We start from the raw sequence: 25,122 nt of genomic DNA on the forward strand, positions 1-25,122 counted from the left end.
TTTTTTTTTTTAAAGATTTTATTTATTTATTTGAGAGAGAGAGAATGAGAGACAGAGAACATGAGAGAGAGGAGGGTCAGAGGGAGAAACAGACTCCCCGCCGAGCAGGGAGCCTGATGCGGGACTCGATCCTGGGACTCCAGGATCATGACCTGAGCCGAAGGCAGTCGCTTAACCAACTGAGCCACCCAGGCGCCCCTACATCAGCGGTTTCTAAGAGCCACCCAAAGTACTTGCTTAATGCAAGGACTGCTGGATCCAAGCGCAGCTATTCTGACTCCTGGGATCTGGGGCTGAGCTTAGGGATAAACCTTCAGTTAACATCAGAGCAGGTGGGCCATGTACAAAACTTTGAGAAACGCTGCTCTTGAACCTCTAGAACTAATAATATTTTGTATCCTTCATTTCAAATAACCACTTTTATTTTTAAGGCAAAGACTTCGTCTTACTCTCTTACACTGTGCCAGTGCCTGCCCTGGCCCATCACCGGGAGAGAGGGGCTAGAGTCTCTGCGGAACGTCAATTACGTGTTCCTACTACCTGCTTTCCTCCCATCAAATGCCTAAACTCTGCCTTCAAACATTAAACCCAGCCGTTCAACACAGTAAGGGCTCACAGACCTAAGACAGCTGAGGTAGTCCAGCCCCAGTAAAACCTGGGAAACTGCCCTTTCCTTTGCCATGTGGGCCAGATTTGGGGAAACAACGTAGGTTGGAAAGCATCTGCTGCATCTGTTAAAAGATCTAAACAGATCTTGGGGCGCCTGGCTGGCTCAGTCAGAAGAGTGTGTGACTCTTGATCTTGGGGTCGTGAGTTCGAGCCCCATACTGGGTGCAGAGATTACTTTACAATAAATAAAAACGTAAAAAAATTTTTAAAAGATCTAAACAGATCTAAAAGTGTATTCTGACCCCTGAGATAATCAGTATGGTCCTCACCATATTGCCCTTATGTAGGAAACAGAAAAGTCACCATATCTAAATCTGGGACAATTCACGTCACACACACTCTCCTGTGGTTCAGGAGGGGGAAGCAGCTCTAACGGACAGACTGGCTGGGGGGAAGAGGGGATACTTTACCTCATAGCCCAGGTCAAATTCTTAAGCTAGTCACTGACCTGAGCCACCTGGATGAACTTGATGAAGACTTCTGCCCGGAGCTGTGGGGTGGGGCGGCTGAGAACCATCAGCTGTACCCACTGGGAGATGCCGTTACACAGGGCGATGGACCGCTCCATGGTGGGGTTCTCCTTCACACAGCTATTCACGAGGTAATTCTGATAATCGGAGAACTGGGGAAAAAGAAACCCATCAGGACTGGCCCTCTGGTCCTCTGGGACATCTGAGCGGCACATCACTTCTGCTCTGTTGATGGTTCAGTTGATGCTATGGGACAGAGGAGCTCTTGGCCCCCCTCCTGCATGTCTTCCACTTGGCTGATGGGAATGGTGGGAAGGAAATCTTTCTTATCCTACCCAAAGCATGGTTTCTCTACATCAAAAGTCATTAGGCCCAAGGGGATGTGTCCACACACTAGTTAATCCAAATACTGTATTCTGAGTGGATAATGATACTGTCCCTTCTGAAGAATACAATATAGAAGAGAAATCTCAGTATAGACAGTCCCTGACTAGAATGGTTTCACTTAGGATTTTTTAATTGTTCAATGTTGCAAAAGCCATATGCATTCGTAAGAAACCATACTTTGAATTTTGAATCTGGAACTTTTCCCAGACTAGCCATATGCAGTGCGAAACTCGTGATGCTGGGTGAGTTGCGGCTCCCAGGCAAAAACATGATCACAAGGATAAATGACTGATACGCTTACAACCATCCTGTACTCCTGTAAAGTTTTCACTTTTGTTTGTTTTTCACTTTCAGTACAGTATTCAGTAAATTACGGGAGATATTCAGCTTTTTATTACAAATAGGCTTTGCAACAGATGATTTTGCCCAACCGTAGGCTAGTGTAAGTGTTCTGAGCACACTGAAGGTAGGCTAGGCTGAGCTATGTATGATGTTGGTAGGTTAGAGGTGTTAAATGCATTTTCAACTTGTGATATTTACAACCTACAATGGGTTTATGGCCCAATAAACCCATCGTACGTTGAGTAAAATCTGTACTAGTTCTAGCTCCATCGCTGAAGTTAAGGGGAAAAACAGACAATCCTCTCTCAAAAGTCTCCTCTCTCTCTCCCCCCCACGCCCTGCACCCCCAACTGTTTTAACTTAAAAGTGGGATCATAAACTCTGCCCTGTCTAGGGTCACAGAGTTGTTATGAACACAACAACGTCTGAAAGCACTTTAACTTTTCAGAGTGCTGCCCACATGAGGTGGTACTGACAGGATAATCATTAACCTCATGCTACAACAAGCCTGTTTGGATTTCCTCTGACTCACCAGCTTGAGCAGAGGCCACATGGTTAGCTATTATGGAGTGACCATAGTCTTCCAACTGGCCAAGGGCACTGACCATGGCTGACCGTGATCGGCTCCTGTGAAAGCGGAGCTGTCTCGGCAGATCACTGGCTAAGCAAGGATGCAGCCATCTTGTCCCTATCCTGGACGAGCCTCTGTTCAAGTGGTAGAACCAAGAGGGAGGAGCCCTCTGCTCTGCTCCAACGGGCCTGGGGAAGGTTTTGGTGTGGTATCCCAGCTATTTCGAGCTCCCTGCTTCCGAACTCCCCCTTGAGATCAGATGTGACATGGTTGAGCCAGTGATTGCTGATGGGTGGAAAACTGTGAGCAAAAACGACTCAAGAGGGACACATAAGCAACCTTACTGGTTCTGAGAGAAAGTCCCGGTGACTCACTCCAGTGAATACATTTATATACCCCTCCCACTGTAAATAAAACATCAGATCCACTTATTTTTTAGAATTAGTACTATAATAGTAAGTACTATAAAAAGCAGAAAATATCAAATGCCACTCCATTCATAGCAGAGAGAAATTTCCCTCCAACTACAATGGAGGAACATATTTGGGAAAACTGCTTAGAACTGTGTAGGAAAAATGAAAATATGCCCCCCCCCACACACAAATCCTCTTCTATGAGGGGATGCCACCTAAAAGCAATGAGAGTTCAAACTGATGTTTTCATTTGCAAATGGAGCACGGCCTCCAGCTGGGGGAGCACTAGCTCCAAGTCCTAGGGGTTCTCACTCCTGCCTCCTGGAGGCTGCTGCAGCCGCCCGGGGCCCACTGGGGCCCCGCAGGGCTCACGTTGCCTGCGTGCTAAACGGCTCTTTTCAGTGTCCTTCCCTGGGACAGGGGAGGCACTGCCAAATGGAAACTCCCCAGGCGGAGCTTCCTAATCGGGGCCTGCAGTTTTGTGGGAGGGGTGCTAGTGGGGACCCTGGGGGGCTGGTGGGGATTAATGCTTGGAGGCTTGTTTCCACATGGGAGCTGGGGGGAGGGGGAGCCTGGCTGAATGGCTCAACCGCTGTGTGAAAACAGGATGACATCAACATCACGGGAGAAAAGATGAAATAAACTCTGAAACTTGGTTTGTCGTTCTTCCAGACACAAGCAGCCTCCATAAATTGGAACTGAGCGACCAGGAGGCATGTGACTCCAGCCCCGGCTCTGACTGTGATGAGCTGAGTGACCTTGTTCAGGCCACTTTCTGAGCAGCCCCCATCCCCTCATCTGGGGAACCCTGGTCATTCCAAGAAATGTATCCAGCAACTAGGTATGCTCTATTTTTAGAGCAAAGCCGAAGACTGTACCTCTGGGAGGGGTGGGGACTGAGTGGGCTAAGGGTGTCACTTCTCAGGCAAGCAAGCACACTGGCCGGCGGCGGGGGGGGGGGGGGGGGGGTGTCTGATGGCATCTGACATGTTGACAAGTTCTCTTGTATAGAACCAGCGTTCTTTGGTATCACATACAGAGTTTTAAGGAGCAAGGTTTGGGACAGCCTGGTTTAGATCTAGAATCCTGGGTGACTGTTGGGCCTGGTCAGCACTACTTCAAGAACTTCGGGATATTCTGGGCTAGACCATTAGACCCTAACTTTATTTTAGGATTTCCCCAAGCCACTCAAAGCCTATCTCAGAATAAAACTCTGAGAAGACATATCCCCGTTTTCTTTTTCCTTCTTTTTTTTAGGAAAATTTTAAATTCGGGAAGCTTAATGGTTATGAGGGGTAAGAGGTGTGTGCGTGAGTGTGTGTATGCTGTGTGTACACGCGTGTGTGTCTGTGTGCAGGGTGCCCCGGGGGCCCACGGTACTGTCACTTGAGTGAGTGGTGGGGTGGCACAGAGGATGGGAGAAGGGGCGCAGAGCAGAGCTACAAAGAAATTTCTAGCGTACCCATTTTCTAGACTACACGAAGTCTGACGGGAAAGTCCACCGGCTCTGAGGGGGCCTCCAGGGTTAGGAGGTAGACGGGCCTTATTTTCTGAAATAACCCAGGGAGTTTCTCTCCTGCCCGTCAAGTACATACTGATATCCTCCGGAAGGACTTGAACTCCAGGTAGGTGAGGTGCTCCGACAGCTCCTCGGGCTCCAGGTGATCAAAGAGCAGGGAAACCTTACGTTTCTTGCTGGTGTTTGATTTTATCCTTTGGGTCAGTTTCCTCGACCAGTCCCGGGCATTGCTTTTGTGGGTAAACATGAACGGGAGAAGAAGAGGAAAAGTAAACCAAAATTACTTTTTAGTTCAAGTAAATCCATTCGCATTTCCCACAAGGATATACAAAGCACCATGAATTAGCTAACTTTCTTCCGCCAAAACAAAGTGTTAAACGGTTTCCCCCCACTTTTTTTTTTTTTTCCCCTATGGCACCAAGTAGGAAAGCCTTGCTGGTTTTCAGTGAACCTTTGGAACACGTCATGGGACCTGGGTAAGACGTGTTTACTTTAAGGCCGTGGGAAGGAAAGTAAGTCTCAGGCATTGGTCGCAGTGTCCTGGCCTTTGATCCTTGCTCCTCTGTCTAGCCCCTGGCATCTCTGCTCTCTCCATGCCTTCTGCGTGTTCCTTCGTTCTTAGGAGGGTGATGGGGATGCTACCTCAAGGTTTTAGTAAGGCAGCATTCCACAAACTGAGAAGCCACGCTGCGGGGAATTGTGCAGGAACATGTGGTCACTCGGGGCAGACTTGGGGCATTCTCCTCAAACATTCCCAGCCACGGAAATGACCAAGGAAGCCTAGCTAACCCTAGAGTGCCCTCCACCCCCACATTTTCTTAGAATTGATCCATTAGTTTTCCTAGAATTGATCCTTAGTTTCAATTTCCTTCACTAAGGAAGCAGCCATTTTGAGAGGCAGCAGGGTGCAGATCTGTTTCCCAAACTGGTATTGATGGGAACCTTGTCCCTTGACAAAGGATTCTGCGGTCAAGTGAGTTTGGGAAAGCCTACAGATTCTGGAGCCCTGTTGGCCAGTGAACGTGTTATAAAGTGAGATGCCAAAGGGAAGCTTAACTCACTATTTCTTAAGTATATCTGCTCAGGCAATATCCCACTGGCTACTTCCTAAAGAATGTACTGTGGGAAATCTCAGGAGAGGTCAGTCAGCGAGGGACACGCTGGGACAAGGAGATCGGTGTCTGAGAACTGCCCTGTGCCCCAGGTTCTACATCTTTTAAATGAGAACACTGTTACTTTGAAATTTTCTCTTATCTTTCAAGTTGTAGATTCTAAGCAGAGAAGTACAGAGAATCCAAACCGGCATCTGCAGAACGATATCCAGGACGATGTAATGTGATCCTGAGGTCATTTCTGTGGGGCTGTGGCTCAGTGCGCGGAGGGCGGTCCGAGCCCAGCTTCCCTCTGCTACTAATTGTGTGACCCCAGCCAACCTTGCCAAGCCTCGGGTTCCCAGGATGTTGCATGGAACGATCCCTAGAATATGCTTCGGTCCTAGAACGCTATATCCTAGGGATTTCTGTTATTCCAAAATAAAGTGGCCATGTTGCAAACAGTGTGAGTGTGTGTGTGTGTGTGTGCATGGTTCTCCCAAAACTAGGAAAGGTCCTCATTCTTCCAGAGTGGGCCAATGTCATAGACAATGTCATAGACATGTGTGTCAGAGATAATTACAAGGAATACGGTTACAGACAAACCAAAAGTGCAAAGATGGGGTAGTGCATCTGTAAATTACACTTTCTCATATGGAGTAATCTCAGCTATTCCTGAGAGCCTTCCCATCTCTGCAAGTCTAGGCGTCTCTTGTAGACATCCATATAAGTTAGAAACCCTCCGCTCAATCCATTTCTCAGCAGTCCCTTCCCTGAGACTGTGGCTGCTGAGGAAGCATCTAGTGGCCGTACTTCCAGTTTCTCATCATCTGGATTCATTGTAGTCACTATCCCGCTACCTGGTTTCTTCTTCACTGGGACTTTTTTTTTTTCCCCTTGCTCTTTGACATTAGTCACTCACAGCTTTATCACCAGTGGGGCTTCTCTGCTTTTCTGCTAAACGTCAGTCTTTTCACTCTGGGGCTACAATTTGAGCCTGCCTGAGGGGCTTCCGGGAGTGGGGAATCCAGCCCTCCCAGCAGGGGGTCAGAGGCCTGGCTGAGCAGCCCGGGAGGGAGGTGGTTTGGAAAGATCAGTCAAAACCTTGACGCTCACATTTGAGTTGTGTCAATCAGGTGGCAGTGTAACTCCTCACCACTAGCCTTCACCAGCTCCTGAAACTCCTCCATAGTGTTTGTCAAGCTGGCATCCATTTTAAACATGATCCAGAATTCTGTTATCCAGTACCTACGAGGTGGGAGTTAAAAAACAAAACAAACAGCAATCCAAAACTGAAGCCAAGGACTCATGCTTTTTGGTGGGTTCTTCCCACGAAGAGGAATCAGAAAAAGACAGAAGCTGCTTTGTCCTTCTGCATGCCTGGGAATACAGAATATATATTCTATATATAGAATATAAGGGGGTGGGGTGATGGTGTGGGGGATGGAAAGAAAGCCACCTGCTGACAGTCCTCTGCCCCTCCACACACCACATGCTTCGACAGGATAGGCACAGCACAACAGAAAAAGCAACAGCAAAGATTTAGGCACAATCAGGTGTATCCGAGATAATTACAAGGAATACGGTTACAGACAAACGAAAAGTGCAAAGATGGGGTAGTGCATCTGTAAATTACACTTTCTCATATCTTACAAATATAGTACCATGAAAAATAATTGTCCACAAAAAAGTTTTTAATGATGAAAGAAGATTCCTAGGCTATAAAATTAAGTGAGAAATAAAGGATACAAAAATGTATTTTGACCTCAATTATGTTAAAAAAGAACTGCTTAGAAAAATGACACAGGAAATACTCCAAAATAGTGGGATATGAGTAATTATTACTATAGTTATACTCTTTACTGTACTTTCCAAAATGCTCTAATATGAGCTACTTTAATATGAGCTTACTTTTCTAATATGATTACTTTAATAATTCCCTTTCCAGGCTGTCCAGAGGTGTTTATAGACAGGACGGGAAAGGTAGGGAGCATGAGGAAAGAACTAGAATCCCTTGCTTCAGCCTTTCATTTCACCCAACTCCACAAGTCCCAACTACACGTAGAAACGTTACCTTACAAAATAGCAGATCTTCAGACAAAGCCCTGGTGAGTTCTTTGCCAAGGCGTCCTTATAGGTAGGGCTGTGGTTAAGGGAAATAGAAGCCTCTGTCATAGAAACCAAACAACTTCTCATCTTTGGAAGTATTTGCTAAAACACCCCCCCGCCATAGTTTCTTATTTTTTTGGCCATAGGACAAAAACCAACTTGATGTGTGCAGTTGTGTGCGTATTAGCACCTGGAAGGGTGATGATGGGGACTTCCTGTGGAGCCCACACCTCCTTATGGAAGGAGGTCCCAACATCTCCTTTGCAGAAGGGGAAGTAGGAAGCCAACAGTGTGGGAAGGTCCTGGCATAAGCAGCCTATCTGAATGGCAAAAGGGGCACATGACCTCCTACCCATGCCCAAGAGATGTGGAGTCCCACTGAAACAACTTTGAGGAGCCCCTTCTCTCAAAGTGTTTCGAGGAATGGATAAACAATTTGTGCAGTAAATGAGGAGGGGGAGAATGAATGAATATTCAGATATACTGTCATGATAATTAAGGGCAGCAATGTGAAAAATGATCATATATGCCTGCAGGAGGTAAGCAGATGGACCTTGGAAGTCGTGATGGCAAGCCAGACAAAGCCATGTGATTAATCCAAAATACAATCAGAGATGGCACTCGGAATATTCCATGAGAATGGTGCCATCCTAAGAATATGAGAGAATAGTAAGATCCCATTACGTTGACCTCTTTAGAGATCTGTGGAGAATATTTCATTTATTTTACAAGCCAAAGAAATGCAAAATCCAATCCACTGGTAGCCTGGGTGGGTCTACCATCTCTGGTCACCAGACTGAGGAATCAGGTTACGTGCACCATGGGCCCTGCCAGGCTGTACCCTCTGTCCCTTCTAAACACTGTGCTGTCATAACTTCGGTACGGGGTTCAGTGACTTCCTGCAGCGCCCCTGCCAGGAGTCCAGTGAGTAAGCTGGCAGAAAGCTCAAGTAACTGGGTGGGAGTGGTCTTCCTTCAGTGTGCATGTGTATCTTAAATCCCAGAAAATGTAGAGGTAAACAGAGCAAAGTGAAAGTCTACATCCTAGGATCAGTGCTTTTGATTAGGAAGGAATCTGAGCATTTGGGGATTTTACATCCCTGTAATGTTTAAGAGCATACTGGCATGATAGTCTCAAAACTTCCCTTTATAATTAAGTGCTAAAGCACTTGTGGTTTTAAATTGAAATTTTATTAAGTTTAATCATGGCTTTGGAACTTCTAAAATGATGTTAACTGTTTATAACTTTAATAGTTATAAAAACGATTTAGAATTCAGGAAGGCATCTGAAGTATTTAAAAATCATTCAAAATGTAAAATTCATAACTGTAGTTTACAATCATCAGAAGCATTTAGTTAATGAGCATTATTCAAATTAACCAAACATTTTTCAAGGCCCCTTAAAAACGCTTGGTGAAACATGCTAGACTTACAGAAAGAATCATATTTGCAAACTAAACTTGAAGCCCTAAAGAAGAGTTATGGCTGTAAAATTGGTACTTTTAATAAAATCACTTAAAAAAGTAAATTTTGATAGACTTACTGCCTATAATATCTGTCCTCAAAAGCACCAAAACAAAAACAAAACACAAAAACACACATTAACAGCAACACAGAAAATAAAAATAAGTCCAGGCAACTGGCAAACCTGATGAACTAAAAGGCTCTGTCTGATGCCTGCCTTTCTTTGGGCATAAAAGGTAAGAATGAAAACAAGGACTTTACGCGTCTTTAGGCCGTATCGCTGAGGAAATGCCTGCCTTCAATGCAAAGAGCTTTAAGCACAAGGCACATTCTAGATAAATATGGCCCAGATTCTATATTTTTATTATTTGATGCACTTGCTGAAATTTTTATTCTTCCTTTTTAATGAGGAAGGGACGGAAAACGTACTTCTCTTTTAAAACCAGCTAAGTAGATCTGTAAATCAACACGGTGCCTTTTACTGCGGAGCTTTCATCTGGTCGCTCCCTGCCCATCCCTTGTCCCTTCCAATGTCCATCCCTGTGGTGCGCAGCGGCCAGTGGCCCAGCGTGTGGGCAGGACCTGAGTGAATTGGTCGGTGTGCACGCCAGCTCTCCTTGCACAGGGCCAGGCAGGACGCCGGGCAGGAGGACACAGCCTCCCCCTCATCAGAGCCCCTAAGCCACAGCAGAGGCAGCCCTGGAGTGAGGCAGGGCACCTGCTTTTTCACGTGGAGCGCCAAAGCAAGCGCCCAGCATGTGCAGTATCAGAGGCTCCAGCATCTGCCTCGAAGGGGTTCAGGTCACTGTTTGCTGGAAGCTTCAGGCTCCACACATCTTCCTTCTCTTCACAGCCGGTGTTCTGACTGTACTTTTCAGGCACTTGAGCCATTCAAAGCGTGTTTGCAAATCTTTTTTAACGATGAAAAACCAGGAAGCATCAAGGAAACCGTGAGCTTATGTAACTAATAATTTTATTACTTCCAAGTCAGAAAACAGACACTAAACGTGAAGAAAAAATCGTTCTGCTGTCAGTGTTTAACCTGGGCTTCAGTGACAGGCAGTCTTACTTCATGTTCCCTTCTTAGAATCTCGTCCCCTGCCCCAGACCAAAGCCTGAATTTCTCCCCTAAAAGTGTCCAGTGTTTTGCACCCATAGTCAGGCAACATTTGTCATGTACTATCATGAGATGGCCCCTGAGGTAAGTTCTAGAGAAACCAAGATAAATAAGCCTTGGTTCCTGATGCTGACGGACACACAGACTAGTGGGGGAGACACATACACGGGTAAGTTACAGCATATACATTTTTAAATCTAGGTTAAAAATATATTTATATTTTTTTCTTGAGGTAACTTACAATTAATTTTTAGTACCTTTTAACTTTCTATGTTACTAACACAAATCAAACTACGCAGCTAGACACAAAGTTTCTGCAGTGTACTTGAAATAGTCATCTATAGGGCGCCTGGGTGGCTCAGATGGTTGAGCGTCTGCCTTTGGCTCAGGTCATGATCCCAGGGTCCTGGGATCGAGTCCCGCATTGGGCTCCCTGCTCTGCGGGGAGGCTGCTTCTCCCTCTGTTTCTCTCTCTGTCTGTCATGAATAAACAAATAAAATCTTTAAAAAAAAAGAAATCGTCATCTGGAGAGACCAGAGCACGTATGTAGCACACTGCAAAACTTACAGACTGAAGTCTCGGTAGATCAATTTATTTAGCTAACAGAGTAAAAATACTTGGCACTTTCTGCAATCGTAGATGAAAAGCTTTTCAAAGCAGATTACATCCAGACCAGAGACGTGAGAGACACTTAAGCAATACAAAACTAAAGTCACAGGAATTAGATTTTCAAAGCACTGTCTAAGCACGCTAGATGTGTTTTTAAAAGGGAGGGGTGTGTGGAAGGCTGAAAACGACAGGAAAGACTTCACAGAGGGGTCTTGAAGGAGCTGCTAGGCACTGAGGGAGGAAGAGGCCATCCAGGCACAGGAATTGTAAGGGGACCCGGTCCAGCTGGTGCATGGGGAAGTTGGGTGTGGGGGAGACAGGGCTTCTGGGAGAGCTGCAGGGGGGAGGAGAAGGGACACTGGGGGGTCAGACCGTGGACGCCGTGGCCTGGCAGCCGAGGAGTTGGGCATTACCCTGCAGTCTGCCGAGGCTCTGAAGCAATGGCCTTTGCGACCTGCTTCTCTGGAAAGTAACTTCAGAGGCGGCTAATGATTGGGGGGTGGGGGATGCTAGCAGCATGCCAGTGAGGACAGCAGTCCGGGACAGAGAGGGGCCTAGGAGAGAAGATGGAAGCCCACACTAAGGCCGTGGCAGGGGGATGGAGAGAAGGAAGCAGCTAAGAGTCATTTCTGAAGTAGAAGCCCTGGGATTGAGTAATGGACTCCGTAGGAGGAGAAAGGCGGGGAGGAGTCAAGGGCACCTCTGAGGTTTCTGGTTTGGCTAAGTGGATGGGCAAGGACACCACAAACTGAAAGTGAAAATGAAAATGCAGGTGTCACAGCAGAATTAATGGGTAGTAACTGGGGATGAAGGTGGTGAGAAAATGAATTAAGTTTTGAGCATATTAAGATGGAAGTGTCTGCAGCACAAACTAGTCCAGATATTTTTTACAAAAGCGTCTGGGTTAAAGAAATACAGACTTGGAACAAACTGAGGGTTGCAGAAGGGAGGGGGTGGGGGGTGGGGTAACCGGGCGATGGGCATTAAGGTGGGCACGTGTTGTGATGAGCACTGGCTGTTACACACAACTAATGAATCGCTGAACACGACACCAAAAACTAATGATGTACTGTATGTTGGCTAATTGAATTAAAAAAAAAAAAGAAATACGAACTTGAAAGTCCATAGCACAGAGGGATAGAGGTGGAAATCCTGGAGGGAAATCACCCAGGGAAGGAGGCAGAGTGAGAAGGACACCAGGACGCTGTCCCCCTGTTTGAGAGGTGCTCGGAGAAGGGGCTAGATGAGAAGCCAGATGGAGTATCAGGAGGGAGAGGGTCTGGAGAGGCAGGGGGTGTCCACAAAGCTCAGAGTAAGCAGGGACAGAAAAGAGCCAAGGGGCTAAGCCACCCGAAGGCCAGTGGTGACAAGAGAAGAAAGTCTGAGGGCCGGGGTGGGGGCCCCAGCTGAGTGAAGGAGTGAGTGGGAGTCAAGAGATGGGAGATAGTGAGTGCAGACTATTTTAGGAGGTTTGTGCACCAAATTTCTAACTAACAGTGGAGGGAAGGCAGGGTGGAGAGTTAATTTTTAGGTTGGGGAGACTTGAATGTGTTTTATAGGCTGAAGGGCAGGTGTCACTGAAGGGGCAGAGGTGAAAGTGGAGGAGAGGGGACATGTGAGGGGTCAGCCTGTGGGTGGGGGGAGTGAGCAGGGAGAGGGGGCTGTGTACGTGGGGGCAGCCAGGGGGCACCATTTAGTCCTTAGAGCAACACGTTTCTCACTGAGAAGGTTTTAACTACTGACACTGCTTAGAACTGCTGGTACATGGAGTTAGTAAAAAGTCGATCGACTCTGAATCAGCTTTACAATGATTTAAAAATTCTCTGCAGACCAGACACCCACTTATCACCTGCAGCTCTTATTATATAGACCTCTGCCAACGCTCCGCCCTTGGAATCCTTTGATATGAGAAGTAAAGATTTCTAAGTAGGTTTAGAGAAGAGATTCAGTCTCTTCTGGTGGCTTTTATTTTTTTGTATGCCGTAAGGTGAAAAAGAAGGGGCCAGGGGAGGGGGTATAGGATGAGAAGAGCCACCAGTCATGACTCACTGCCAAGGACCCCGGCTGCAGGTGCTCCACGGGCTCCTCCGTGCCTTTCCCATGAGAAAGGTGCACCTATAGTCCTTTCTCATGGGGCCACGGCTTCCAGTGTCCCCAGCGAGAGGCAGAGGGCAGGCTCCTTCTCCACCCTACTCAATTCACACCCCATAAGAAGGTTAAAATCCAGCAGGGTTTGCTTGGCCCATAGCCAGCGCCTCTGCCTGAAGCACGAAAGTGGACTCTGCAGATACTGTGGTGTCACGAAGCTTTCTTCAGAGCCTGGGGAAAGGGTGAGAATGGGACAGGAGAGCCAGTTTGTCACTGGAGTCGTGACTGCACCCTTGTCCATCTGCACAGGACGAAAACGAATTTTGACTAACCTACAGGAAAGGGATTTTTACTCGCCAGACATACTGAAGACCCATGATTTCTTTGACGATTTGCCTGAGCAATCAGCTTTGAAAACATTGCCCTGCCCAACCGCGGTGACACATACGTGTGCCCATGTGCTCACAGACACACACATTGACACCACGCACCACCCCCACACCCCCGAAAGGACATTTTTGAACCCATTTACCACTCAGAGTTATTCCAAACCAATCGCAATGAAAGCAAATTTCAAATTTCAAGATACTTCTGAATGAATCCCATTGGGGGATGGGCAGTCACTGTGCTCAAGGATATAGGGTGATAACTTTTTGGAGCAGCTCAGCAGAGGAAATGATAATTCGGTGCATGGTCAGCATGACTTGCAACAGTTGGTTACTTCGACACAGGTTTCCATCTGCATCTGAAAACACAAAAAGCAGCATCTGAGCAAGGCCCCCTGAGAGAAAGGAGTCCCCTGCTGGGACACCTGACAACCCTCCATTACCCGAAGGTGGTGGACGGCCAGAGTGGCTTCACACAGTGCTTTTCTCCCCCTGCCTGAGCACCACACACCCCTCCCTTCTTTGCTTCTTACCCTCCTGCTGCATTCTCCCCTTCCCAAAATGTCCATTTTGATGTTCATTAACCACCCCACCTGAAAGATAGTAGAATCTTGGGAAAGGAATGAAACTTGCATCATACACTCAAGTTTCTGTTGAAAGCAGAAACAGATCCAAGTTTTATGGGGCCCAAAGCGCATACAATGGGGGGGTGGGGTCCTTTATAGGGTCAGAGTGAAAAATATATAGTCTTAAGAGATTACAGTTAAATATCCTACTTTTGAAAAATTTACAAGAACGTGATCATAGGAATACATTTCTAGGGCTCTCTCATGGCCTTGGAAGGGATTCCTGCCAGCGAGGGGCCCTGAAATAGAAGTTTGCCTAGGTTTATGGGCAAAATGCCTCTGGATGAAAATAAAGGAGGAAGACTATAGGCAAACATGGCATTTGGAGATGGTGGTATCCACGAAGTATCCCTGATGGTTCATTTCAAAGATCACGGTTAACGAGGTTTTCCAAACCCAGCAGGTACCAAACAGATGCATTCTATACACGGGCAGTGGGTATAAATATGCCCTCTGGAGTGGTTTCCAAAATCTTTTCAACACTTATGGCATGCAGTGTTAGGGGCTATGTTGGTTATTTGGGGCCAGATCTATTCCCCGTCCTTCACCGTGGATTAACCCTTGCCAGCCAGCTTCCAGGTGGGTTCAGCTATGGGGAAGCATCAGGGAGGCTTTGGTGCCACTTCCTGATAGCAGCTCTAGGTCTCTTCAGTGAACGATCACACTGGCTGGCCTGTCCTTCCTGACTCCAGCTCTTACTGAGATCTAACACTACTGATCTCCATTGACCCCTGGCCCCTGGGTTGGGGGAAGGGCAATGACTTCTGGTTGTTGACCGTCTGGGTGCAGCATCTCTTAACTCCACCCTCATCTCTGTAAGTACTACCTTCACTGCAGTGCTCTCATTTAAACAAGCCAGGTGAATTCTGTTCTCTGATGGGAACTTGGATGATTCAGGGCAAAGTATCAAAGGAAAGAAGGGACGTGACTTGCCGCAGCACTTCGAAGCTCTTTAAAACACATTGTGCAAGCGAGGTTGTCATTTTCACTCTTTCCAAGTGCACCAAACGGTAAATGAAGGGCACCGTGCATTTGGGTTCCAGATTTGGAAGTTCTGGATCACCCTCAGACGATGACCTAAAGTCACAGTTCATTGAGAAACTGCACTTCAATGGCCCGGATCACTCACCTTTCCCTCACCAAATCCACAGATTTCTGCATGTGCTGTTCCTCCCCCTGCCTGCCCTTCCCTGTTTCCCTGGGAGGCCTTTCTGAAGAGGCCATGGCTTCCACTGGGCACACAGTCTCCTCCTTTCCCAAGGATGCCGATCCTGCCTCTGTCCACATTCTCTCCTGCATCACCCACTTCCCTCCCTCTCTCTCTCCTGCTTTCCTTACCCATGGCACTTAAATACAATGTAACAAAGCCTTGGGCTCTCACCAGCTCTAGGACTTCTCCATTTCTCTGTTCCCGTTTTTAGCAGATTCTCACTCTCATCAATTTCCCACCTCCCATTCCATTTTCAACCATTCCATTTTGACTTCTATCTCTGCTATCCCACTGAATAGTTTATTTTCAAGGTCACCAACCAGCTCCACATTGCCAAATCCAATAGTTTGTTTCACTGGCTTCGTCTGACTTCGTGATTCAGGTTGCATTCAACCCAACCCAACCCAAGTTGACAACACTCTTTCCTGGAACACTTTCTTCTCTTGGCTTCCATAACATCACACTGTCTCAGCTTCTCTCTCACACTCTTCTTCTGTCTCCTCTTCCTCTGCTGAGCATTTAAATGTCACCATACTCTGTGGCTTAGTCCTCCCACTTCTTTTTAAAAACAATTTTAAAAATTTGAAACTTCTTAAATTTTAAATTAAAAATTTTAACTTTTTTTCTGGGGTGAACTCATCTAGTCCTTTGGCGAAAACACCATCTATTTGCTGATGACCATCCAACTGATATCTTTAGCCTGAGTACCAAATTAACATGTCCAACATCCTCCTTGGCAAAGCAACACAGGTCTAATTTCAAACTTAACTCATCCCACCCAAACTCCTGACCTCTCTCTCTCCGCCCTAGTCCAGTCCTCCTCCATTCTTCCTCATCTCAGGAAATGGTACCACCAACCATCCTCAGTTACCCAAACAGAAAACCTAGGAGTCATCCTTAATTTCTCACTTTCCCTCACATCCAATCCATCAGCGGGTCTTGATTCTACTTTCAAAATGTACCTCAAACCAGTTCATTTCTCTCCATCCTGGCCATTACAGAGACCACTTGTAACTAGTACCATGATGCACAAACCCAAATGACCCCATGCTTCCTCTCTTGTCCATTCTCCATACAGAAGCCAGGAGGGTGCCCATAAATCAGGTCATGTGCTTCGTACCCTTTAATGGATTCCACTCCACTTGTAATAAAACACAAAATCCTTGCTGTGGCCAGTGGAGCTCCATCTGGCCCCTTCTAATATCTCCCACTTCATTTCATACCATATCACTCCTGTCCATACTTCTATTTATACCTCAGACCCTCCAAGTTTATTCCTAACTCATAGACTTTGCATTTGATATTTCCTGCAATGTGGCCTTTCTTCCCTTGGCCTAGTCATGTCATTCGGTCTCAGTTTCAATGTCACATCCTCAGAGAGGTCTTCCTTAAACTACCTGAGGTAGCCATTACCCTGCTGAGATTCTCTGTAGCACTTACCATGATTAGAATTATCGTTTTAATTTTTATTTTCTGAGTCTCCCCTAGAATATAAGCTTTGTGAGACCTCAGCCCTGTCTGTTTCTCCCACAACCTTATTTCCAGGGCCTAGAACAGTGAGGATACAGTGAGGATAAGGTATTCCTTAAACATTTGTTGAGTAAGTGAGTGAACTCTATCAAATAGGACACCCCTTAACTTTCCTTATGTCTTTGGATATTGAGCTTCCTTTTGTCATTACATATTTCACTGATGAAATACTTGTTTTCTTCTTGGCCAAAGTTTACCAAAAAAACTTAAGGTTACAACTTGACAAATCATTTTTATGAAGTATTCAGTTAGGCTCATTATAGTTTTGTTAATCTTTTTTTTTTCAAGATTTTTAAAAATTTATTTATTTGAGAGAGAGAGAGACAGACAGAATGAGCTGTGGAGGAGGGGCAGAGGGAGAGGGAGAAGCAGACTCCCCACTGAGCAGGGAGCCTGATGCCAGACTCGATACCAGGACCTTGAGATCATGACCTGAGCCAAAGGCAGATGCTTAACTAAGCCACCCAGGCACCCCAGTTTTGTTAATCTTTCATGAATTCTTCTCAACTTATTGAGGCAGGGTCAGTATCATGTTGGGTATTTTCACCATAAGCATCTTTGCCACAAGCTTTTTCACCACATAACTAACAGGCTGTAAGGCAGTTTTGCTGTAAAAGATAAAAAGTACCTGGTTGACAGTTTGGCTTCATGTTCCCATGATGCCGTACTCTCATTTTTATAGGAGATGAAGCTCAGCCCTCACAATGGTCTATACGGTGGCACCGACTTTTGAACCCAGGTTTCCCACAGAGCTTGGAATGTCCGTCAGTGGACGCGGGACAATATACCACGAACAAACAGCCGTGGAGAAGGGCTTCTCAATGCGATACAGAGCTCATGTACAAATACGCATCTTAGTACTTGGAAACGGATACCTCTCTTCATGAAGGAGGAAATTTTAGCAAGGAGACAAATCCATAAGCAAAAAAAAAAAAAAATGTGTAATAGTACGAAAGACTTTGAAGACTGTGTTGAGCTCCCACACACAAAGGCCAGTTATTTGCACAGGACTGCCACCGTACATTTTAAAGGTACTCAAATATTTTCTATTTTGCAATAAAGTCTTTTTAATTTCGTGATTCAGTTTTCATGTTTTCTCATGTCCTTTTAAATGAATATCCCTCTTTTTTTTGTGATTTTTATCTTTTATGGCCAAATTGTTTTTCACCTGATTCGTTATGCATCTAACTTGTGGGGAAGATGCTCACTGCGCAGGTGTTGGTGCCAATTGCCTGGAACTGGTTAGTGTTGCGCTCTGTTTTCTGGCCCGATCTCTGTAATAGTGATCTCTTGCCACGAAAATTCCACATAACAAACCACCCCAAGACTCGGCGACTTAAAACAGCACTCAACTGGGTGCCTGGGTGGCTCAGTTGGTTAAGCGACTGCCTTCGGCTCAGGTCATGATCCCGGAGTCCCGGGATCGAGTCCCACGTCGGGCTCCCTGCTCAGCAGGGAGTCTGCTTCTCCCTCTGACCCTACCCCCTCTTGGGCTCTCTCTCTCACTCTCTCTCTCTCAAATAAATAAAATCTTAGGAAAAAAAAAAAAACAGCACTCAATTATTTCTTCTCAAGTGTCTGTGAACTGGCTGGCGGGTGAGCTCGGAAAGGCTGGGCTTTGCTGGGGGCCACTGTTCCACAGGCCCCCCCGGCCGCCCTGGACCAGCTGGCTAGTGAGGTATGTTCTTTTATGGTGACCACAGGGGGCCAAAGGACTACTGGAAATACTGAAGGCCTCTTAAGCCTAGGCTTGGAAGTGACAAGCTGTCACTTCCACCTCGTTCTGCTGGCCAAAGCAAGTCATGCTGCTGAATCTCCAGCGAAAGAGTGGGAACTTTAAAGTTACATGAAGAATATCACTGACACACAGCAGGTGAAACATGTGGGGGTGTGTGTGTGTGTGTGTGTGTGTGTGTGTAACAACGTAATCAAATCTACCACAATTATGAGAGGGCTAACTGCATTTTTTCTTAAATATTTTATTTATTTATTTGAGAGAGACAGAGAGTACGAGGAGAGCGGAGTGAGGGGGTGAAGGGATAAGGGGGCAGAGGGAGAAGCAGACTCCCCGCTGAGCAAGGACCCTGATGTGGGGCTCAATCTGGGGACTCCGGGATCATGACCTGAGCCAAAGGCAGACACTTAACCGACTGAGCCACCCAGGTGCATATTCACAGGAGCTATGGACACAGTTGACAGGCTTCTTTAGGATGGGCAGCCTTGCTATCTCAACTGTTCTTTGTGGCTGCCTAGCATCTTTCCATGGATGATGCTCATATATTAGGGAAAGGGGCTTAGAAGTGTCCTGGATGAGATCAAAACAGAGTGACATATGGAAGGATTTGAGGAACTAAGTAGGTTTACCACAGAGTAAACTAAGGAAAGCTATTAGAACTGTCTTCACATACCTGGAGTACTATCTGTGGGAGAAGATTTGTTCTGTGGGGCCACAAAAGGCAGAACCAGGGACGCTGCGAAGGAAAGAGGACTGAGCACCACAGGGGGCAGAAACTTCTAACCACTAAGACTGCCCAACAATGGAAGGACTCCCATCACAGAGATACTCACCAGGAGGCTGCCGAGCGATACTTAGTTTCCACCCTTGAGGGGCAGAGCTGCTGTTATTCACTGAAGCCCTACTAATCCCTGGGGCTGCGCTAAGAACCTTAATGATGTTACTTCTCATTCTTAAAATAATTCAGCAATGTTGGTGTTGCTCAAAACTTATAGCTGAGGAAATCAAAGCATAGAAAGATGAGGTAATTTGTTCTAGGTCAAAGAGACAAAGAGCTAGGATCTGGATCTGGCTCCAGGTCTGCCTGATTCCAGAACTCCAGCTCTCTCCACTATACTCAGCCACCTGCCACATGGCCATGGGCCAGGATAGGGAATTCAAGTGTTAAATGGGGGCTGAAGGAGATCAGCTTTAAGATCTCTTCCAGTGCTCAGGGCTGAGTCTAAGAGATGCTGCTGGGCTACTGGGTTGGAAGCAATGCACATTTGGGAGAAGAGCTTTTGTACTCTTGATGGTTTCTGAAAAACTCGTGTATGCCTTGGCTGATTGATAGTGATCATTAAAGTTGCCCTTAGGATAAGAAGGGTGTTGTGCCTAAGATGCAGAACCACATTTGCTCTCCGCTTTTACCGTGTACCCCCTCTTCCAGAGCTCCATGATGTTCCCCCACTGTGGCGTGGTAATCCTCACAAGCTCTCTGTGGGAGTGAGGGCCGGCAAATGGTAAGGCCGGGGAGGGGGGTGACTCACTCAGCAAAGGGAGGCAGGAATGGGGTGAGGCACCCACACCCAGAACTCCCTTCTTGACTCTCCTTTTCCACCAGGAGGAAGTCTGCATGTTCACTTGCCCTCGTTCCTGCCACCATCTGTCCCCCGGGCGATGGTCAGCCTCCATGGGACCTCATCAAGGGTGCCTTCCCTTCCTGACTTCATCTCACGGAACAAGCACTTCTTTTTTGAGAGGAAGAGCCTCCCTTTGAAAGTCAGGTTTCTAAGTGGGTGGTCAAGGGGAATTTACCTTCCAGACTGCAGGATTTAATTTTGATATTTTGATATAATTGCTGTAAGCTGATTTAAATATTTCAATGAATAATTTCATTTTGTTTGCCTCTTTAGGCTTTTCAAAATGCAGGGTGTCATACTAAAAATTCTAATAAGTAAAATGTGCAATGCATAATAAAATGTGCACATTTTCTCAGTACCATCTGCTTCTCACACTTTAGGGGAGACTTCTTTAAAGGGTTGAAACCTCAGCGGCGGGGTACAAAATGTCAATCTTCTATACTCTATCACTAGACCTGGGGAGTAATGTATGCTGCTAGGGAAGTATATTAGCTAAGGACCCATCCAACCTGTGGACCATTTGGTCCACAAAGCAAAAAGGAAAGCCACGTGGCTTCTAGATAGTCATTTGTCTCTGAACCAAAAACAAAACAAAACAAAAAACAAAAACCCACCATTTTCCAACATTAGGCTCAGTGGCGGCAATAGCTACACTTTATGGAATCACAAAATCTTGGGATGAAAAGACTTTTGACATTTTCTATCTCAACCTTCTAGCTCATGAAAGCATCACAGTAGGTGACTATCTAGCATCGACTTGTACCTTTCCAGGGAAAGGATATGGCTCCCTAACTATTCTATGTAGTGACTTTTCATTCCACTTCAACTAAAAACATTTTTTGATGCAATTAACCTATACTGGTCATTAATCTACTCTGTGCGAGGCACTGTCTTAGGTCCCAAAGGAGAGCTGAGGAGCTCTAAGGAAACCCCTTGTCATTAAGGAGCCCACAATTTACTTAGGGAATAAGACACACACCCAAGACACATAATACTATTAGGCAGTAAATGTTAAGAGTGAGCACACAGAAGGATGGCAAAGTTCAGAGGAGGGAGAGGCCCTATCTAGTCATGAAGGTTTAGGAAGCATCTTGGCATCTGTGGAGAAGTGACCCAGCACTTGGAGATTCAAGAGGTCATCTGGTTCAGCTCTTTGCCCCTCAATTGGTCTGCACACTCTCTTCTTCCTTCCTTAAATAAGTTATTTGCCTCTGACAGCAATGAACTACTCCCTAATGATTAGAATCCCATGAGAATAAACTTGCAATCAGCTGCATTCCAGGTACTGCTTCTTGCTGATAAGAGGCGGGGATGACTTTCCTACAGCGAATGTTTGTCTGGGGATGAGGCACGAACGACTTGCAGCAGAATGGACATAAAATATGACCAACACCACAGAAACTCCAGAACAGTCTTTGCTTCCTCTTCGTTTTGGTTTCCATGGACATCTCTTGATATGTGTAGGATTTTGAGTGTACCGAAGGCAGGAGGTCAGAAATTGGCCTATCGCGGCTAGGTAAGCTGCCAGCATTTGGGGGCATAGCACCAAATAGCAGGTGTGTCAGAACCAGGGGCCAGAAAAAATGGTAATGGGAACGCTAGGGTCAGAAAACCACGGGGGCAGAGGCGGATCTGGAGCCTAGAGCAGAGCAGAAGCCATGAGTGGTCAGTGTCTCCAGAAAGGAGAAGACAGGATCCGGGGAGAAGTTGACAGACACACAGAGAGCCATGAATGTGTAACACCAGATAAATGTTCTAAAGAAATAAAATCTACTTGACAGCAACACTGTTACATTCAGTAAATCCCGTTTGGAGAGGGTACAAAAATCAGCAAGCTGAAAAATAAATTAATAGTTTGTTGCTGTTCCTTGTCAAGCTTTTCAGTGCTAACAGTTGCTGCCAGGGCAGGAAGTCCATGTGAAGAAAGAATGGGGTGCTTCATACTCTGAACTCTCACAACTCCCAACTACCTGCACAGCTGAGAACATGTGCCGGGTACTACCTTGGTCTTGCTTTTGCTCCTCGGCCCCTCAAGTCCGGGAGCAGGAGAACAATCGGGAGCGAGAGAAGGATCCGCGAGGCTGCTGGTGGTGGGCCGCTAGGCATTGAGAGCACAGCTCTCCTGGGGGACAGCGAGGGGGACCCTGATTTGTAGTGCTGGCAGATTTCCGTGGTCTAAATATTCCCGTTACGGCCTTTTCAAAGCTGCCGGCGTGCAGTCACCGAGCTTGGAGCTGGGGAGAGCTGCCTGTGGGGGGCGGGGGGGGGAATGGGGGGGGCAGTGGGCAGGGCTCGGCAGCCCACCCGAGGTCAAAAAGGTTGGTCTTGCCCAGCAGCCTGCGGTATTCCTTCTTACCAGGTGCTCCTGAACCCATGTTACTGCTCCCCCCACTCCGCATCTCACGCCCTCTGGACCTTGCCTAGTGACTGATGGAACAGTTAATCCAGATCAAGAAGCTCCTCTGGTGGAGAAGGACGTGAAGGGTGAAGCCACTCAGATATCTCCAACAGCAATTTTCTTGAAGTGGTTGGTGCTCTAACCCAGGGACAAACATTTTAATGTAAGGTGAGAATTTGGGAAGAGGGAAGCTCCCAGTTTCTCATAAATCCAGCCTTGATCTTATTCCCTCTGGGATAACCTGGCACATCACAGCCAGGCTAAGGCGTGGGGCCTACCATGTGAGCGTGGAGATGTCAGTCTAGCTAGAGTATTTCCTAATCCGTGGCCCAATAGAGCGTCCAGGAGCTCTGAGTATCTTGGTTACAACTGCCTTTTAATTATTTATTTGCAATGGCCGGAGGACACCACGACATGGACAATACAGAAGCCTCAATTTAACCATGACCTGCAACTGTGAACTTCAGCAACAGGTCTTTAGAAGCAGAGTCTTCCCCCAGTGGGGAAGGGGCTGGCCAGGCTCACTTCTTCTCTCTGCTCCCATCCAACCCCTGGGTGGTGATGACAGCTAAGGCCAGGGACCCAGACAAGGGGAAAACCTGGCTAATCAACCTCTACCATAAAGGGGACTTGGTGCCATCAGGCCTCCCTCAACTCCTGTCCCAGGGAGGCCGACCAGGGAGACACTCAGTGAGGAAAAGCACCTGTGCCTCCTCCCTTCATCCTACTGACTCTCCATCCTATTGGGTCAGGGTAGTGGGTGGGAGCGGGCAGGCATTTCAAATGGCAAAGCACCTAGATACTGCGTGCGTGTGTATACACACACAGAGTGCACATGAGCAAACTGTTCCTGAAGCCAGCAGATGGAGAACCACGCTAGCCTCCCTAGATGACAACACCTGATAGCAATGCTTTGTTTTTACTGCACTTAGGTTCCACAAACAGGATCACCTGTGTTGAACGTGAGAGTTTCACAACTCTGTGCTGTGGCAGGGACCGTGGGCTCAATTTTAAAGATGAAGAAACAAGGTGTCATGCCTTGGCCATGGTCACAGGGCTGGTGAGTGGAGGCTCCTGGACAGGAATGGCCTTCTGACCCCCAGCCCAGGGCTCTTTCCTTGGCACGAGTCACTCTTCAGGGATTAGGTGAATGGGGAGAAGACTGGTTATACCGGGAAGAGCTCTACCTTTCAGCCATCCATGGTACAAGGCTAACCCCCTTCTCTTTGTCTCCCCAAGAAGCCCTGCACCCATATGGACCAACCCTCTCCCTGCAATTATGGTACATTCTCCAAAAATCACCCTGGAGATCCTAACACTTAAACCTACCACTTTTCATGACATCAACACAAGGCAGCTATTACTGGCACCATTTAGCTAGGACAACTAGAACCCAGACTGCCTGGCAAGCCAGTGGCTGTGTGGGTGGAAATGCCAAGGCCCCCGGGAGCTCCCAGCCCTCCTGTGTTGGCCCACCTCCCCCCTCTGGCGCAGCAGGTGCTCTCTCTGCTCCCTTGGCCAAGCCATCAGCAGGAACATTCCTCCCTGGGCACGGTTTTTCTTCCAAAGCATGAAGCTCTATGTAAAAGATGACCCAGATTTTTTGGATGAGTGACTGCAATCTATAAATGTCTAACCAAGTGCATGAATTGCCTAACGTGAAAAAGAGCTTTTAGCTGTGTCGTCTCTGCTGAACAAGACAGCCGGCCTTCCTTGGGGACTGCTGCCTCAATCTGGACCTGTCACGTCTGAAGAATCAGGGGGCTGACAAGTCGTCAGGGAAGCTGTCCTCTTCAGTTCTGCAGACGAGACACAGTTCTTGAGGCGGGAGTTGGGGAACCGGGCTGGCACTAAAAGGCCAGGGAAGGGAAAGGCGTGACAGCTTCTGGGCAGGCCCAGTGATCTGACTCTGGGACAACACCATGACCTCAAACTCTCCAAGCCGTGGTCAGAAGGTAGCACCAACTGAACGCAGTGTGCAGCCACTTCTCTGGGGCCCAACTCCCTGGGAACAATCAGATTATCTGCCTGGGTAGTTAGGCTGCCATTTGATTCTTCGGTGAGCTGCCGTCAGCAGAACCTACTTGGCTCACACAGTGATCATTCCCCAGCTCAGCGCCACAGGAATGTGCCTGGCAGAGGCCTGTCCCAGCTCCCCAGAGGACACATACAGCTACCAGCAGGTGGCCGGGAGAGAGGCCAGCAAGGGGGGAGTGGACCCAAAGGAAAAGAGACAAGGGCAAACACAATAGGGAGGAAAATCTGGGGCAGCACTCTTTCTTTGCTCACTGGAGCACGTTCCTCTCGCTTCATTCTTGTCTGTTAGATTTTGGGCCTTTTTTGCATGTTTGTTGACAGGCTGAAGAGGCACTAAGAAGCAACTTGGGGAACTTCCCAAACACCACCCAGTGAACTAATACAAGACCTCACTGAGATGGATTGGGTAGCCTCACACTCAACCTTCTTAAAAAAGTTTTTCTCAATGTGTGACTTGATCCTAACAGACCTACTACATGCCTCAATCACCTCGTTCCAGTGCATGATGGGGCTGAAGCAATTGGTATATGTTGACATCAAATAGCAATACACTGAGCGTAGTCTTTCACCGAAGATGCTGTTCTCGGCTTATAATTCTCTGTGATGAAGAGTCCTGTACAAAACCGTCATAATCTCACCATGTATGGCAAAATTAACCCAGATTACAAAAGTCTTTTGTAATCTGATAGAAGTTATTCTGAAAGTCTCCCGTGGCCTTCCTTGGTTGTA

At 47.0% G+C, this 25,122-nt stretch overlaps 1 protein-coding gene across 1 annotated transcript in view; it reads right to left on the minus strand.

The window, feature by feature from the left end:
* The window catches only part of RASGRP1 (RAS guanyl releasing protein 1), a 78,987-nt gene that overhangs the window by 20,285 nt on the left and 33,580 nt on the right, over window positions 1-25,122 (minus strand). Inside the window, exons 3-7 of the mRNA XM_081831845.1 lie at window positions 13,489-13,594; window positions 7,537-7,599; window positions 6,579-6,710; window positions 4,448-4,601; window positions 1,118-1,291 (exon numbers count right to left, since the gene is read on the minus strand). Coding sequence (XP_081687971.1) covers window positions 1,118-1,291; window positions 4,448-4,601; window positions 6,579-6,710; window positions 7,537-7,599; window positions 13,489-13,594 — 629 coding nt within the window. The remainder of the gene's footprint in view (window positions 1-1,117; window positions 1,292-4,447; window positions 4,602-6,578; window positions 6,711-7,536; window positions 7,600-13,488; window positions 13,595-25,122) is intronic.

The sequence above is a fragment of the Leptonychotes weddellii genome, chromosome 9 (assembly GCF_054177405.1).
Source record: "Leptonychotes weddellii isolate Sample4059 chromosome 9, ASM5417740v2, whole genome shotgun sequence".
Classification (NCBI taxonomy): domain Eukaryota; kingdom Metazoa; phylum Chordata; class Mammalia; order Carnivora; family Phocidae; genus Leptonychotes; species Leptonychotes weddellii.